Consider the following 18,013-nt stretch of genomic DNA (forward strand, 5'->3'; position numbering starts at 1 on the left):
ATAAGTATGTCCTTTGGTATAGACCTTTAAAATGGTCCTCTTGTGACCCCACTTTTTGTCTTCAACATATTATCACAAAACAGTATAAATACATTTGTGTAATTCCATTTGTTTATTTGTACTGATTACTGAAGATTCGCAAACTTTATTCATTCAGTCAAATGTTATAATGCTATTTAACTAAATTATCTATTACCTTATTCAATTATTTTATTTCTGTATGTATTTATTGAGTAATGCAGCTGGACATAATAAAAGCATTGTTAATCTCATGGAAGTTAGGATTTGCTCCTTTTCTAATGATATCTACTTATAAGAGACAACGAACAACGATATTAATTTTATTTAAATCTCTTTTGAATTTTTAAGGAATAAAGGAGGATTTATGAGCATTTTTATTTTCATTTTATTTTTTTTCTGTTTTTTATGTTGTTTTTTTTCCCCTATCACTGGAGCACTTTGTGATTAGATTAGTGACCTAACCATGGCCAGTTTACTCATTGGATGGAGTTTGGATCATGTGAGTTCGGTTCCATTAATCATATTATTTTAGTATTGGACTTAGACCTAGGTGATTGGCAAACAACATAACTTTAATGGTGGTCTAGGAAATTCCCATTGATAGTGTCCCTTTAACTATGAAACGCCAGAGATATATATCATTGCTGTCAGAGGTGTAACTCCACCACCGACATGTCGTTAAGGTACCATTGGTCAGATGAGAACAATAGTTCCATGCTGGCAAATGTCAGTTTTGTGTATTTTGGAAATCTCTCACTCTTTAGCAAGGAGGAGGCTATCACAGAATAGTATGGATTAATCGGGGAAAAAAAACAATATCTTAATCAAACACTGTTCTTTGGTTAGAGTAACCCTTTAAAACGCTACCTCATTTAGTTCACATTGTGGCCCTATTAGGAGTCGGAAATGGAAAATATCTGTTGCCTAGAAATATCTAAAGTGTACCAAGTTGAAATAAATTCCCATCCTTATCTGATTTAAATTTAATCCCTGAAATAAATACTGATGGCAGATCAAAGACATCTTGCCACATGCTCTCCAGTATTTTCAATGTCCAGAACAAATGCCAATACGTGTCAGACTGATTTCTGATTCTAAGAAATATTGTCTTTTATTTTTGCAGGAATATTATGAAAAGGGAGATTATATCATCCGCCAAGGAGAGGAAGGGAGCACATTTTTTATCATTGCTAAGGGCAAGGTAAGACAGAAAAGAAAATCACTGTATAAGCTGTTATATTTAGGATATGGTATACAGAGCCAGATTAAGGTTGCCCAGGACCCGAGGCATTTGCGTGTTGTCACTGGTGGTCCAGTGGGAGACACTTTGGGGAGGTGGATTACTGGTGGTCCGCTGGGAGAACCTTTTGGTAAGCACCCTTTTTGGGTGAAGATCACTTTAACAGCTCCCTCGTGGTCCCACGTTTAGTTAGTAACTCAGAGTGCTGGGATCGAGAGGGATTGCAGAGCAGAGCATGGAGTTCTTTTGATTACTGTTACTAATAGAAAAGTGTTTTCATTTAAGTGTCTCTCGATTTGTTGTAACTACTATTACTTCTCAGCAAATACGTTCAGCATGAACATTACAAATCAATTAAATCATTAAAATAACATTATATTTTAAAGGGAAATTATATACATTTCATATAAATTTAACTTAAGGGAAATGTGAGCATTTATAGTGTGAGATTCGGTATAAAAACAAAGCCACCCAAAGTTGCTCAATTTGAGGGCCATTCACACTGTTGATTTAAACTACTTTTTTTTATTGAACTTCCCCAATTTTATATTCTTTGGCAGAACACAGCAATAGCTGATTGTACCAAAATTGCCCAAAACATATGTGAGAATTAGGTTTTATTATGAGATTTCGATTTAATGCAAGTACCCAGGCACAATAATATTATGTTTTATAAAGTGATTTACTTTGGGAGAAATTCAACACTAACTATTTTTTATTTTACTTGATCATAGTCAATTCAACAATTGAATGTAATAAGTCCTTAATTCCTATTTATGAAATGTTGACGTGTATTTGGCAAAAGTGGACCATGTAAAAAAAGAAACGTTTGTGTTGATCTTTTTTTAATAACTACTGAAATTCTAATAGAAATTGACTGTAAGGAAAGAAAACATGGCAGATGTCGCTATTAATTAAATGTGTAATAATGCTGTGGAATTGGATGAGGTAAATATATATTTTAATGATATTAGTTCTTCTACTCCATTTACAGTGCAAATTCATAAAATAAAATATTGGTTATTTTATGTGGAAATTGTTTTAACAAAATACAAGACTTAACTAATACTCAATTAAAGCTTTATATAAGGTTTGCTTGAACAGTTGAAGTCTGTATAGTTTCAAATTCTAAAGGTTCTTTCGAGAAGCTCTTGGTTGGTCCAATATCTTTCTTTTTATTGTTTACATATGGGTACTGTCCTTCACACCCTCTCCCTACAATGCTGTTATGTAAAAAGAGGCAGAGCTGGGTTTAGATGGAGCTGATTTTAGTAACTAATATGTCATAGATCAGGGGTGGGCAATCTTCAAAGCTCCAGATGTTTTGGACTACATCTCCCATAATGCTATTTGGGCCATAATGCTAGCAAAGCATCAAGGGAGATGTAGTCCATAACATCTGGAGGGCCGAAGATTGCCCACCCCTGATATAGATCATCATTAAAGAGGTTATCATCAGCTGGGAATAGCTTATAGGAAACATTTGACATTACACACAAATAGCTTACAGAAAATAGTTTACACTTTATTCAAAAAATCATGACAATTTTGTTATAGAATTCCTTTTTATGAATAACCTTAAAGTCCATACTTCATCATTAGTCAATTCTGCTTACCTTTTGACAAATTCATTGACTGAGAGTGTTACTTATTCCCCCGGCTAATTAATTTTGACCAGATAGGGAAGGGAGGAAATTGATAATCTAGCTCTATCAGAAGAATATATTATACATCTAGCTATATCTGAAGATGTATTTCCTAGGGCGTGCAGGGAACCTAGGTAAGTGTCCACTGAAAGTAGTACTTCATTTGGGACAGCACGCAGATACTGGCACCATAATCACTGCTTCACTCTGTAATGTTTATGCAACTCTAACAATACTCTGAAGATTGTAGTACAGTGAGACACAATATAATGCAATTTATTATAACTGCTGTAATAATATAGACCACAAATGTATCACTTCTGAAAGACTTGCATCAGAGCTACATGAAGATTAAACTCTGGAATTAATAAATCAGTGTGAAATAAGGAGAGAATGAAGTACAGAAGTATTGAAACCATGTGGAACGGGACGAATGAATTGATCGTTGTATCAGTTTTGTAGAGACAGAGTCATACATTGTAAATGTTGGAATTGTTACATAAGGAGCACCTGGGAACAGAATAAATGAAGCAGCATACACAAGGACATATTTTAGAAGGACCATTAGCCCCCTGACACAAAGTTCATCTGGATTTTGCAGGCCAGAGTCTGGAGAGAATTACTTTTAGTAATTGATGAGCACTCCAAATGGATGGAAATAACTGATATGTCAACGATCACTAGAAACAATTTGAAACACTTTAAATAACTTATGTAAGATGTTTGAAATAACACGCAAATAGCTTACACAAAATGGTTGCCACTTCATTTAAAAAATAAATAAAAAAACAAACAAAACCATGAATGTTTTAACAAAAATAAGTGGCATGCATTTATATTTACAATATAGACCAGGGGTAGGTAACCATTGGCACTCCAGATGTTGTTCTCCCACAATGCTCTGACAGCCATAATGCTGGCAAAGCATCATTGGAGGTGTAGTCCACAACATCTGGAGTGCTGAAGGCTGCCTACCTACAAACAGAGAGGGGGAAGCATTTTAGGAAGTCTGAGATGAAGATACTGAACTATTTAAATCGTTTAATGGAATTCCTAATAAATGAAAGAACTACAATGTATTCAGGCTTGACATCAGCTCAAGTAGTTTTGGTCAGGAAATAAGATCAAAGATGCAAATATTTTACACTACACTACAAGTCATTGTGAAAAAAAGGATGAGGTGTAATTTTCCTAAATAATTCTGGAAATTCTGGAAAGACTATGGATACATATTTAATGCTCAGAAAGTAGAGTAGAATATAAAATAAATGACTAGCTTAGGTCTCGATTTAATATTGTTGTATAAGCTAAGCTTTTCAAATCAATTCATATTTTTGTATACAGATTTACAATTATTAACTTTTTTTTTTTTAATCATATTTTAATATTTAGATTTTTTTATATATATATTTCTATTTTTTGATATGTTAATATTTTGAATTAAAAAACAGAACAAAAAATTAATCCAATATACAATATAATATGTTGAGAGCTGGTGGGTGGCAGTGCAAGGGAAACATACTCTCAGCACTGTTTGAGAAGCATCTTGGTATATTCCGGAGGCCTCTTAGTGGAGTTTTCAGATTCTATTTAAAATTTAGCAATTTACATTTGAACGAAATGAATGTAAAAGTTTCTCCAACTCCAAAAACTCCAATACCTAGCAAATTAAAGGCTGAATTGCAAAACTGAGGCTAAAATAGCCAAGCTGAGAATACAGTTGTATTGTAGAATTTTTCGGGGTAGTTATTTTTGCTTAAATGTTGCCATTTGGATTTAAATTCTCCACAATTCCGAGCTTTGTGAATAAACCCTTGTGTGTCACTTCTTTCGAAAACGCGTGCAAGAAGATATTTTGGACTGAACATGTTTTCACACTGATTTGTGACTCCAACATTGCAGCAAAAATGCTCTGTGAAGAAATGTAAAAGGTGTTTTATTACAGATGACATTAAATCATTCAAGGATGAATTTTGCTCTACATAACTATTAGTCCTACTTTGATGTGAAATGTTCCACTCATTTAGTAACAGTAAGGCTACATATAGCTATTAATACTAAGGATGTAGGGTGTCATTTGTCTTTATTAGGTTACAAGTACAGAACCAAGATGTTTTACTTAGGGGATATATTTTCCACGAAAGGAATTGTCTATAAAGTAAATTTGCATACCTAGATACATTGATAGTTGCACAGTGACCTATAGACCTGTCTCCATTCTCCAAAAGGGATAGAAAGCGACACCCCTGGGAAAGGAGCGTTTTAAGGTGCAGTCAGGAGGGAGCATGTTAAACTAGACTATTTGTGTGCAGAACAAAAAATTAATATACTGCCCCAGACAATCAGCAAAGTGTCAGAGTTTTTCTGTCTAAGATTCAATGAATTTTTGGTATAATTGATTAAATCTGTCAGCCTTTGTTATATGTCACATTGTTTTGGTGTATTGACAGTCATTTTTGAATATTATAATATATTATTCTTTTTTGCAGACATTACTTATATATAAATATTTCTGCCACTTTTTTTCTGACAGAAAAATGTTATAAATTATGAAATAAATTTTCACTTTTTAGATTACTTCCATAAATATGATCATAAATATCAATGATGGCATTAAAACACTTTGAATATCCATCAGGGTCTCTGGGACAGATTGTATTAGTTATTGTTAGTTATGCAGCATTATGACTTTGTGGTAATTCCCAATAACTTTATTTTTTGTTGTATTTGAATATTCCTTTTTAAAAATTGTAATATGTTAATGCACATAACTAATATTTCTATCTACAGGTAAAAGTCACTCAGAGTACTGAATGCAACCAGGAGGCCCAGTTAATTAAAATGCTGGAAAAGGGGGATTATTTTGGAGAAAAGTCCCTAATCAGGTTTGTGCACTGTACAATGACATTTATCTTACTTGTTCAGTTGTTTGGAAGACTCTGTAGTGAATTCTGTAAAGATTGTGTTTTTTCTCAAAGAAGTTGTCTGGTTCCATGTTCCCCTCTCGTTTCAAACCTGCAGCCGAAAACATTGCGTTCTGCAGATTAACTCTGCTAATTTTAATCAAATAGACCATATGATTGGCGCAGTGTTTTACGGTAATGAAAATAAAAAATCCATTGTTTTTTTAATGTTCCTTAATTTAAATAATAGTAGCTTTTTAGTGAGCTTATCAATTAGAATTAAATTAGGAAATGTTAACCAAATATTATTTTTTGACAGCCATTTATATATTACAATCTGTTAATATTAGCATATATTCCAGGTCAGTACAGTTTTGAAAAAAAAGCATTATAATGATATTTTTATTCCCAAACATTAAATCCAAAGTGGAATGGAATATATACAAAAATATTATATGAAATCACAGTTCTGCCTGTTAAAATGATAGCCAGACATTTAAACGTTCTGTCTTTGCATTGCCTCAGATAATTCTGTGATACAGCACATTATTGTTTTAAGATATTATGATTAGTCTAAAATACGTCCATCAGCTTGGTGGAATTTGTAAGGTTCTATTCTGACAGAAAGTTATATTGCAGAACTGAAAAGCCATGATCCACCTGCTTCAGCTTTGAAAATGACATTATTTAAATGTTATATGATGATACGAATTATAAACATGTTCCCCGATCTTTCCCGTTAATATCTCTGTATTGTTCTTGTATGCAGTGATGATGTCAGATCAGCTAATATAATTGCCGATGATAATGTGGAGTGTCTAGCCATGGACCGAGAGTGAGTAAAATCATTTAAGTGAAGTTCTTCATGTAAATGTATGAGTTTAAGGGAGTTCTACGCAATGTTAACCTTTGTCTTTACTTAAATGTGTGATTTAAAAAACAAAAAAATCTTATCACTGTTTCAGTGTGTTTAAAGAAAAGTACAATATATAAAAAAGTGTAGAGGATTAGCACCACTCTAAAAATACACTGGTGAGAATATTATAACCAACATTATCCTAAATAGGTTTATAATAGATAGAAACACTTAAAAAATGTGATAGAATAAGAGACCTAAGATACAAATAAATATAAAATAAGATATAAAAGATATCTAGATATAAAGATATAAAATAAGATAAATAGAATAATAAAAAATAAAATATACATTTTTGAATATATGTCCAAGATAGAGAGTCCAATAAAAGATGATGGTATATACTTTCCGGAAGAGCGATCCCAAACTTGTTCAAGGAAAATTTTCTTGTTGGGATATCAGATACAGTCTGTATGTGGAAAGAAGGAGAGGATAATGGTTCAGTATGTCCAGAAAATATAAAAATAAGAATAAAAGTATATATGGTCGTACTCACGTGTTTTAGAGCTTTAAACCAGCTCTAGTATGAAAGGCGTACAGTGGTACAATCCCCACTTATAGAATACATGAAGAATGGTTTCACTGATGTGTAATCCAAAAAATAAAAAGAAACAACAATAGTGCTCACTGTATAAAATCAACCAGAAGAATAAATAAGAGAATATTACTCACGTTTGCCAGAGCAGAGAAACTGCTCTATGGATAGGGTGCGGGTGGAATAATCCCCACCTAAGGATTTCTTGAGTAGTTCTTGTTGGGAGTAAAATTAGGATACCAGGTAGTAAAATAATAAAAGAATAACAACGGAGTAAAAAGAGTAAAATGGCACACTCAATGTAAAAGTAGCCAAAATACCTTTATTAACACAGTAGTAAAACAAAATAAAAAGTCCACAATGCGTTTTGCCACAAGGGGCTTCTTCAACTGTACATACATAGGATGTACACTTGACAAAGCCCCTTGTGGCGAAACAAAATAAAAAGTCCACAACGCGTTTCGCCACAAGGTGTTTCTTCAAGTGTACACACATGGGATAGAGGGAACCCCTTCATTTTGGATGAAAGCAGCCTTAATTTCACTTTTCCCAGTGTGTTCTATCAGCGCTGACCCTTTTCTACTGCTTTTATGTTTAAAGGAACACTGTAGGCAACAAAACCACAGAAACGACGTGTGGGCAGTTGAACTTGATGGACTTTAGTGTTTTTCAAATCAGTTTACCATGTTACTAAGTGGTTATGGTCCCTTGATTCCATGTGATCCCTCTTGCATCACTGCTAAACAGTTTACTCAGCATTTAGCAGAGATGTTCGGCAAACTTTGTCACAGGAGGCCAGCTATGCTTCCTCCTTACACCATTACAATTCTTACAAGGGATTATGGTAGTGATTGGCTGAGAGCACGAAGCTTACGCTGTCAGCCTATCACAGCCCACTCCCCCTGATATGGCTTAACTCCACATGGTTTCTGGGTGCCAGGGATTGAGCATCTCTTCTTCACAGTGAGTAAATCATTTAGCAGTGATTTGGGACTCCCTACAGAGTACAGGCATTATAATCACTTCAATCAGTTGAAGTGGTTATTGTACATGCAGTGTCCTTTTAAATATCTTCTATGTTTAGTGAAATAATTATTGCATGTATAGGAGTGAATCTCCATATTTTACTTTGTGTCATGTTAGGAAATTTAATCAGACTGTTGGAACCTACGAAGAGCTTCAAGAATATCTTGAAGGTTATGTGGCAACTCTGAATCTTGACGATGAAAGAAGAATTGCCAAGTAAGCTATACTGACACTGCATGTACACTTAAGACAATTATTTGAGGAATATGGCATATTTACTATTTCACTTGTTTCTAGTTTTATAGCAATAGGTCATGTAGAACAAGGAGTGCATTACCTTTTAGGTTTATGCTATCATGAAGCCCAGAAGAATATATATGTGTGAAATGTACATACCCAAAAGTTTTTACTTAAGTGGATTTGATACTTTTCATACAGCCATTTAATCACCAATCTCTTCTAACGTTTTTGGTATTTCGGCATCTCTCTCTCTCTCTCACACACTGTACAGATATTATAACTTTTGTCTGATGTAACCTACTAAAAGAAATGTGAATAATTCGTTTACATAAACTGAAACAAGCAATTCTGCTTAAAACATGCATCTGCCTTACATTTGTGAACTTACCATGCTAGACTTGAAAAGAGCTCTTTTATTTTTTCAACTTTAAAAATGTGACAATTGTTTTTTCTGGTGTACATTTAATTAGAAACAGATTAGCAGCCCACCAAATATATACAGTTTTCGAAAGAAGATAGCCTAAATTATTTTCTATGAGTATTTTGTCTCATACATGTTACCATTTTACATCAATTTATACCAAAGGTTGTAGTAATAATATTTAGACAATATTCTCTCAATTACACAAAGGCACACAACACAAGCATTTAGTGATGTAGAGCTGTGCGTTGAACATGTATATATACAGTTTTAAAACTTTACCTTTACATTCAAAGGGTAAAAAGTGTCTAAGAGACCTAGAAAAACACCTAGCGAGACTTCAAGATTAGGCAGGGTTATGATTAGGAGACATAGGATTGTGGAGATGTATTGTTCATTTTGGTGAGTATTAGGTTTAAGGAGACTAAGTGATAGGGTTAGGTTAGGGTTCTGTAGGTTTCTCTCGCTTATGCATTTGATAGACAACAAACAGATTCAGGATGTCATACCATGAGCTCCTATGTCAATCAAAATAGATTCACATAATCCTACAGCACTGATGATAAGTATTTGTGGGAATATTGTATACAGTCTCTATGTTTCTTGTAATTGTTTTTCTTTTTTTTTTCTCCTTTTTTTTTTTTTACTCTCTGAAAGAAGAACGAGAGGTGGACAGCATGTGAAAGCCATTTCTTTGGAAATGATCCAGATCAAAGAAACAGTTGCCCGACTCGCATCTTCATCGCCTTTTGAGAATTTAGAGATTATTACCACACTGGGTGTTGGTGGGTTCGGGAGAGTTGAACTTGTAAGGGTTGTATTTTTAAGAGCACCATAAATTTATAAAAAATATAAAAATAACATCAAAAGTATATAAAAACTATCAAATGTGTATATATATATATATATATATATATATATATATATATATATATATATATATATTTATTTTTCCATGTACTCAGTCACAGATTCACATGTTCTTATGTTAATGTAATAGGTACCTTAATGCATTGAGAGTCTAACTCATACCTTCCAACATTTCAAATGGACAAACACTTTAATGTTAGGATTGTGAGTGGAGGTATGCAGCAACGTAATATAGGGATGGAGCTGTTCTACGCTGGTGACAGGCAGGAGGGTGGTGCACACAGCATAGCATGGCTGAGCGGGTCTCGGTAGAAAACGTCATAATCCTATAGTCTGGTCTAGCAGGAAGAAACCTGCCTTAATAATACAGGCAGCAGGAGCAAAGAACATGGCACTAGCACCTGCTGCATACAGAGAAGCCATAAGGAATCTCTGTTTCCCCAACCACTAGACTAACAGGGACTGCCGTGCCTCTGCCCTCCATTTTAAAAATATTGAAGCTACTTTATGTGTACATACACTGATCAGCCACAACATTAAAATAACTGATAGGTATTGTGAATAACATTGATTATATTGTTACAATGGCACCTGTCAAGGAGTGGAATAGATTAGGGAGCAAGTCTGTTTTTTTTTTTTTTATTTGATGTTTTGGAAGCAGGAAAAATGGACAAGTAAAAAGATCTGAGTGACTTTGACAAGGGCCAAATAGTGATGGCTAGATGAGTGGGTCAGAGCATCTCCACAACAGTAAGTACCTACCAAAGGTGCACTGGCATCAGGATCATGGGCACTCAAGGCTTATTTATGCACATGGGGGTTCAGGCTAACCCATCTGTCACACAGAAGAGCTATTGTAGGGTAAATTGCTGAAAAATTTAATGCTGCCATGATAGAAAGGTGTCAAAACACACAGTGTGTAGCAGAACCTTTAAAACAGATAGCCATTCCCCCAGTAACTGGACGACACACAGTTCTGGAGGTAAAACACAATTTTATTGAGCCACACTCGGCTTTTATGCATGTCCCCATGCAGGGGGTCTTCATCCCAAACCAACAGGGGTCATATCCCAGGAGCCTCTGTACCTGGGAGCTAAAGCGCGGGAAAGGGGGTCGTTGTCCCAGGTACAGAAAGCCCACCACACATACAAAGGCTTTCCCACCCCAACAGGCAGGGGGTCTTCATCCCAGGAGCCTCTGTGCCTGGGAGCCAAAGCGCCAGAAAAGAGGCCATCCCTTTGTGTCCCGGGTGCCAAAAAAGCCCGCTAAACTTGCCAGTGCCCCAAAAGTGTCCCCACCAACCTCAGGCAACCTCACAGTGGCACATTCCTTGGCCCATCTCTGTTTGCGAGGCTACTGTGCTGAAACCTGCAAGGGAAGTGTCTCCTTTCGGGGTACAAATGCTCCCCCTGTTTGGCGCTTGTCTATACAAAATTGTGGCCACCCAGGGGAGCACTCATTAATTAATTTCCTTGTGGTTTAAACTTCTGTTGCCAGTGCGAACATTGCAGTTTCACACTTATGTTGCAAGTGCGAACATTCTGATTAATTGGTGGGAACGTTCCAATGGGACACCGGGGAGGTCCTCGTTCAGGAAACAAACGAGTCGGGAAGCAATCCACAAACCCTCCACCTGGCTGACGTTCGTCTATACGAAATGGTAGCCACCCAGGGGAGCACTCATTAATTGCTTCCCTTGTGGTTTCACATCAAATGTGAATGTTCTACTTGAACGTTCAAACTAGCATTCTAAATGGGATATTGGGGTGGTCCCCACTTGGGAGACAAAGGAGTTCCTTTTGTGGGAGCGCTCCCAAACCGGTAGCGGAGTACAATATATGAAAGCTGTCAGGGGTCCGCGGGCGGCTAGTAGGGGAGGCTGCTCGCAGCTCGCAGCACTCACCCTCAGTCCATCGCCGCCCGCGGTCTCCCCTCCTCCTACCTGTCGGCGAGCGGCGTCTCCTCTCCGCCGCTCGCTGCTCGCATCCGTCGCGCCTCCCAGCGGCAGCATGTATAACGCTGCACGCTGGAAGGTCGTTGATTTATGCAAACGCCGGGGTCACGTGAGTGACCCGGCGTTAAAGCAACAGTACCACAATCACAGTGGGAGGCTTAGATATCTCCCACGTGTGATTGTTAATTCTGATTGGAAGTTATCCAATCAGAATTTAACCTAGGGTATTTATACTCACCTTTCCTGTTCCTCCCTGCCCTGTTGTGGTCTTTGCTGTATAGTATTGATTCTGAACTTGTGATTTCTGGTTACGTACTCTCTGGCTTGTTAATCTGACTTTGTGACTTTCTCCTACCCTTTGACCTTGGCTTGTTTATCGTTATCCTGTTTTCTGGTTCCCCTGGCTCGGCTTGTCTCCTGACTATTCTGTGTGTGCTTAGCCCGGCCACTCTAAGGTCCGGTACGGCACCTTTTCTGTGTGTGTGTGTCTGTTAGCGTGTTGGGTTCCCGGAATCGTGACAAAAGCCAGGGAAAAATACACAATGCAAGTGAAAAGCACCAGAACAAGCAGTGGTTCTGCCACACAGCTCCCCCTTAACCACAAGCTGGCATACACAGTCTGATCAGGGATGTTCGGGGGAGTACTCACAGATCACTTCTCCAGTTCCCTCTGTCTTTACAACCTGTCAGCATTCCCGTTTTGCTTCCCGGGTCTGTAATGAATGGTAAAGTCGTATGGCTGTAGTGCCAGGCTCCACCGTAACAGTCGGGCATTGTCTCCAGCGAGCCACACCAGTGGGTTGTAATCCATTAATAAGGTGAACTGCTGTCCATAGAGATAAGGCTGCAGCTTTTTGAGTGCCCACACCACCGCCAGACATTCCTTTTCGATGGCGACGTAGCTCACCTTCCTGGGTAGTAGTTTTCTGAGGTAAGCTACTGGATGTTCTCCGCCATCATCCCTGACCTGGCTCAGCAAAACTCCTAAGCCAAACATAGAAGCATCTGTGTGGACAAGAAAGTGTTTATTTGGATTAAAAGCAGCCAGGACAGGGGCATTTATCAGGGAGTTCTGAAGGGCTTGGAACACCCTCTCACACTCTGGGGTTCAGTTATCTGTCTGGGCGAGGTCCTTAGGGTCAAGTCGGTGAGAGGACAAATTTCCTATAATAGCCAGCAGTCCCCAGGAAGGACATCACCTGGGTCTTTGTGCTGGGAAGGGGCCAGTTAGCTACTGCTTCAACCTTGGCTGGCTCGTGTTTCTGTTTCCCACACCCTACTTGGTGTCCCAGGTACTGCACTTCTGCCATCCCTATGTGGCATTTACTGGGCTTTAAGGTTAATCCTGCCTCCCTAATCTGGTCTAGGACAGCTCCTACATGTACCAGATGCTCCTCCCAAGTGTCACTGTATATGGCTATGTCGTCCAGGTGTGCACATGCATAATCCTGAAGGCCCTCCAACAGCTGGTCCACCATCCTTTGGAAAGTGGCTGGGGCATTCTTCATCCCAAATGGCATCACCATAAATTGGTACAAGTCAAATGGGGTGACAAATGCCAACTTGGGAACAGCATCTGCCGCTAGGGGAATCTGCCAGTACCCCTTACACAAATCTATCATGGTGAGGTTCTGGCCACAAACCATCCTGTTTAATAGCTTGTCTATACAGGGCATGCATCCGAGACCATCTTGTCATTGAGCCTCCTGTAGTCTACACAGAACTGGATAGCTCCATCACATTTCGGGACCAGCACTACTGGGGAGGCCCAAGAACCCTTGGATGGTACGATTACCCCTAATTGGAGCATCTCCTGGATCTTCTGCCACATACTCTCCCGAACGGGGTATGGGGTTTGCTGCAGAGGATGTTGGTCAGGGATCTCTACCCTGTGGGTGGCTAGTGGGGTAAATCCTGGCAGATTGGAGAACCTCTCAGTCAGTTGGTCCCCCCAGTGGAACTCATCTATGGTCCCTGCCTGAACTCCATCCTCTAGGAGATCAGGCAGGGGATGATTATCAAAATCTTCAGAGGCTGGAGTACATATAGTGGCTACATCCCCTGTCCGCTTGTGGTAGGGCTTCAGCATGTCACATTTCTGTTCCACCACCCGGTATGGGCCCTGCCAGGCAGCCTGCCATGCCGGACAGGCTTCAAAACCAGAAACTTCTGACCAACTTGAAAGCTACAGCTCCTGGCTCCATGATCATACCATGTGTGCAGGCGCCTCTGAGCCACCTGGATGTTCCCGAAAACCAGGTGAGTGAGTTCCTCTAGTCGGTCCCTAAACTCCAGGACATAGGGGACAATGGACATCCCTTCCTGATCCCCATTTCCCTCCCAGTGCTCTCGTACCAGGTCTAGGGGCCCTCTAACTCTCCGCTCGAATAATAATTCAAACAGAGAGAATCCTGTGGATTCCTGGGGCACCTCCCAATCAGGGCCGGACTGGGAATTAAAAGCAGCCCTGGAAACAAATTATTTACCAGCCCCATAATGCGTCGCGCCAGCATAGTGTGCAGATACAGAGTTAGAAAAGAGAACCTAAAATTAAAAATTATTACTCCAACGTAAAAAGCGCACTCATAGGCTTCAAAATAAACAAAAGTGCTGATTTATTTTAAGCAGACGTGCCTTTGCATGTAATCAATGTTTCAGTCCAACTACCTTGACATATTAAGGAAAGCTTGGTAATGGGACTGAAATGGTGAATGTATGTAGGGCACAACTGTAGAAAATTGACGTTATCTTGTTTATTTTGAAGTCCTGTGGGTGCACTCTTCACTTTAAATATGTTATTGTGCTGGAGTATGTACCTAGCACCAAGACTCGGCCAATATCTGCTCATTACATATAGTACATATTAATGAAATTTCTCTGTGTTTTATGCATATATAAATGTACATTAATATATGTGTAAATATAATAGGCATAATGTGTGGGGGCAGTGTGTGTATGGGGCTAGAGTTCACTCTCAACACTGCGACCACCAGGAATTCATGGTGGTCGCAGTGGTGAGAGTGAACTCTAGCCCATAGCGCCAGGGCTAGAGTTCACTCTCGTGAGAGCTGGAGCGTTGCCATGGTAACCGCGGCAACGCTCTGTGCTTGTGCGAGAAGGACGCAGAGGAGCTGCAGGCTGAGCTCCCGGGTCCTCTCTTCCTCTCTCCCCTGCCGGCTGCCCGCACGGTGCCTGTGGAACGGGGAGGGAGATCGGCTGGCAAGGGAGAGCCTCGTGGGGGTGGGGGGGGAATTGCCCTGTTGCCTCTACCCCCACGGGATCCACCAGTGATATATACAGCCCTATGTGTGTCTCTTTATCTCCGGCCCCTCTGTGTGCCTTTTTGTCTCCCCCCAGTCACTCTGTATGTTTCTTTCTCCCCTTCACTGCTCCTCTGTGTCCATGTCTCCCCTCTCCTTCCCAGTCTCTCTCCTTCCCCCCTCTGCCTCTTTCTCCCCCTCCCCTTGTGTGTCCCTCTCCTTTCTCCCTCTGTCTCTCTCTTCCCCTCTGTCTCTTTCTCCCCCCTTTCCCTGTGTCTCTCTCTCTCTCCCCCACATCTCTCTGCCCCCTTCCTCTCTCTCTCCCCCTCTGTCTCTTTTTCCTCCCTCCACCATCTCTCTATTCCTCCTTTTTCTCCCTCTGTGTCTCACTCTTCCCCCTCTGTCTCTTTCCCCCTCTTTTCCCTGTGCCTATTCCCCCTCTGTTTTATTTTCCCCGTCCCCTTGTGTCTCTTTATTCCCCGTCTTCCCCTCCCATTTACCTGAGAGGAGTGAGTGTGGCCGGCCGCATTCTACGCTGGAGCCGCCAGACCGGGTTTCAGCCTCACCGGTCCGGTGGCACTCCTGTCACTAATGCTGGGGGCTGAAGGAGGAGGGAGGAGCATGTCTCTGTACCATGCTCCCTCGCGGTTCCCACAATTCTTAGCATAGGAACCGCGAGGGAGTATGGTAGAGAGACATGCTCCTCCCTCCTCCTTCAGCCCTCCGCATTAGTGACAGGAGTGCTGCCGGACCGGTGAGGCTGCCACCCGGTCCGGCGGCTCCAGCGTGGAATGCAGCCGCCGGCCGTCCCCCTCTGAGTGTGGCACATACATGCTCAGCGCAGCCCCCAGGTTCCGCGGCCCACCGGGAAATTTCCTGGTATCCCGGTGGACCAGTTCGGCCCTGCTCCCAATATGCAAACAGGAGATGCTGCAGGAATATTTCCCAATTCTTGTGGGTCACTGCAAAGGTACAGAGCATCTTCTTCAACGTGCCATTGGAGCATTCGCACAGGCCATTAGTCTGGGTATGGTAAGGGGAGCTCAGGATCGTTTTAATGCCGCATAACCTCCACAGCTGGTCAGTCATCTCGGCAGTAAACTGGGTGCCCTGATCCGAGATAATATCCCCAGGAGAAAACCCATCTGGGAGAACACTCACATGAGGGCTTTGACTACAGTCTCTGTCTGAATGTTGCTCAGGGCGACTGTCTCAAGGTATTGAGTCGCGTAGTCCACAATGGTCAGAATATATTTCTTCCCAGACGGGCTAGGCTTAGCCAGGGTCTTATGATGTTGAGAGCTACTCTGCCGAAGGGGTCTGCAATGATGGGTTGGGGCTGGACCTTGTGCTGGTCACCCCTCTTCCCCACTCTCTGGCAGACATCACAAGACTGGCAATACTGCCTCAGGTCCTTAGAGCTGACCTCCAGTAATTCTTGTAGGGTTTGCCTCTTTAGTGCCGTGTAGTCCACGGGTTAATTCGTCTTACGAATGCTGGTTGAATTCATCTGGGAAGTATGATCCTGCCGCTTGCCACCAGTTGTAACGGACCACGGGTAACCCGAATGGCTACCTCCGCTATTTCCTTCCTTCAGCCACTCCAGAACCCTTAGGACAGGCAGACAGACAGCCATTCCCCCAATAACTGGACGACACACAGTCCTGGAGGTACAACACAATTATATTGAGCCACACTTGGCTTTTATGCATATCCCCATGCAAGGGGTCTTCATCCCAAACCAACAGGGGTCATATCCCAGGAGCCTCTGTACCTGGAAGCCAAAGCGCGGGAAAGGGGGTTGTTGTCCCTTTGTCTCCCAGGTACAGAAAGCCCGCCACACATACAAAGGGTCTCCCTCCCCAACAGGCAGGGGGCCTTCATCCCAGGAGCCTCTGTGCCTGGGAGCCAAGGCCTGTGAAAATAGGCCTTCCCTTTGTTTCCCAGGCATAGAAAAGCCCGCCAAACTAGTCAGTGCCCCAAAAGTGTCCCCACCAAGCACAGGTGACCTCACAGTGGCACATTTCCTGACCCATCTCCATCCGTGAGGCTCCTGTGCTGAAACCTGCAAGGGAAGTGTCTCCTTTCGGGGTACGAATGCTTCCACTTGTTGGTGTTCATCTATACAAAATGGCGGCCACCCAGGGGAGCACTCATTAGTTACTTCCCTTGCGGTTTCACACTTATGTTGCCAGTGCGAACTTTGCGGTTTCACACTTATGTTGCAAGTGCGAACGTTCTGATTAATTGATGGGAACGTTCCAATAGCCCACCGAGAAGGTCTTCATTCGGGAGATGAATGAGTCGGGAAGCAATCCACGAACGCTCCCCCTGGCTGGCATCCGTCTATACGAAATTGCAGCCACCAAGGGAAGCACTCATTAATTGCTTCTCTTACAGTTTCACACCTATGTTGCAAGTGTGAACGTTCTACTTGAACGTTCAAAATAGCGTTACAAATGGGACATCAGGGTGGTCCCCGTTCGGAAGACGAGTTATTTTCGTGGGAGCACTCCCGAACGGGTAGCAGGGTACACTATATGAAAGGCAGGGAAAAATACACAGTACAAGTGAAAAGCACCCGAACAATCCGTGGTTATGCCATACAGTGCATCACAGTTTGCTGCATATGGAATTGTGTAGCCACAGACTGGTCAGAGTCCCCGTGATGCCCTTGTTCCCTTCTGAAAACGTTTTCAATAGGGATGTGAGTGTCAGAACTGTACCATGGAGTAACTGAAGAAGATTGCCTGATGGATAATGTTTTTTCTTAAATCAGATGGATGGCCATGTACATGTGTGTCATTTACCTGGGGAACAGATAGCAGCAGGATGGACTATGGGAATAAAGCAGGTCGGCGGAGGCAGTGTTATGATCTGGGCAATTTTTATGCTGGGAAAACTTCATTTTGGCATTCATGTGGATTTTACTTTGACACATACTGCCCACCTATGAAAGGCTGTACATGTTGCAGACCATG

At 41.1% G+C, this 18,013-nt stretch overlaps 1 protein-coding gene across 1 annotated transcript in view; it reads left to right on the plus strand.

The window, feature by feature from the left end:
- The window catches only part of PRKG2 (protein kinase cGMP-dependent 2), a 115,728-nt gene that overhangs the window by 70,738 nt on the left and 26,977 nt on the right, over positions 1-18,013 (plus strand). The window contains exons 7-11 of the mRNA XM_063458804.1: positions 1,145-1,222; positions 5,698-5,792; positions 6,580-6,645; positions 8,405-8,503; positions 9,606-9,756. Coding sequence (XP_063314874.1) covers positions 1,145-1,222; positions 5,698-5,792; positions 6,580-6,645; positions 8,405-8,503; positions 9,606-9,756 — 489 coding nt within the window. The remainder of the gene's footprint in view (positions 1-1,144; positions 1,223-5,697; positions 5,793-6,579; positions 6,646-8,404; positions 8,504-9,605; positions 9,757-18,013) is intronic.

Source organism: Pelobates fuscus, chromosome 6 (genome assembly GCF_036172605.1).
Source record: "Pelobates fuscus isolate aPelFus1 chromosome 6, aPelFus1.pri, whole genome shotgun sequence".
In the NCBI taxonomy this organism is placed as follows: domain Eukaryota; kingdom Metazoa; phylum Chordata; class Amphibia; order Anura; family Pelobatidae; genus Pelobates; species Pelobates fuscus.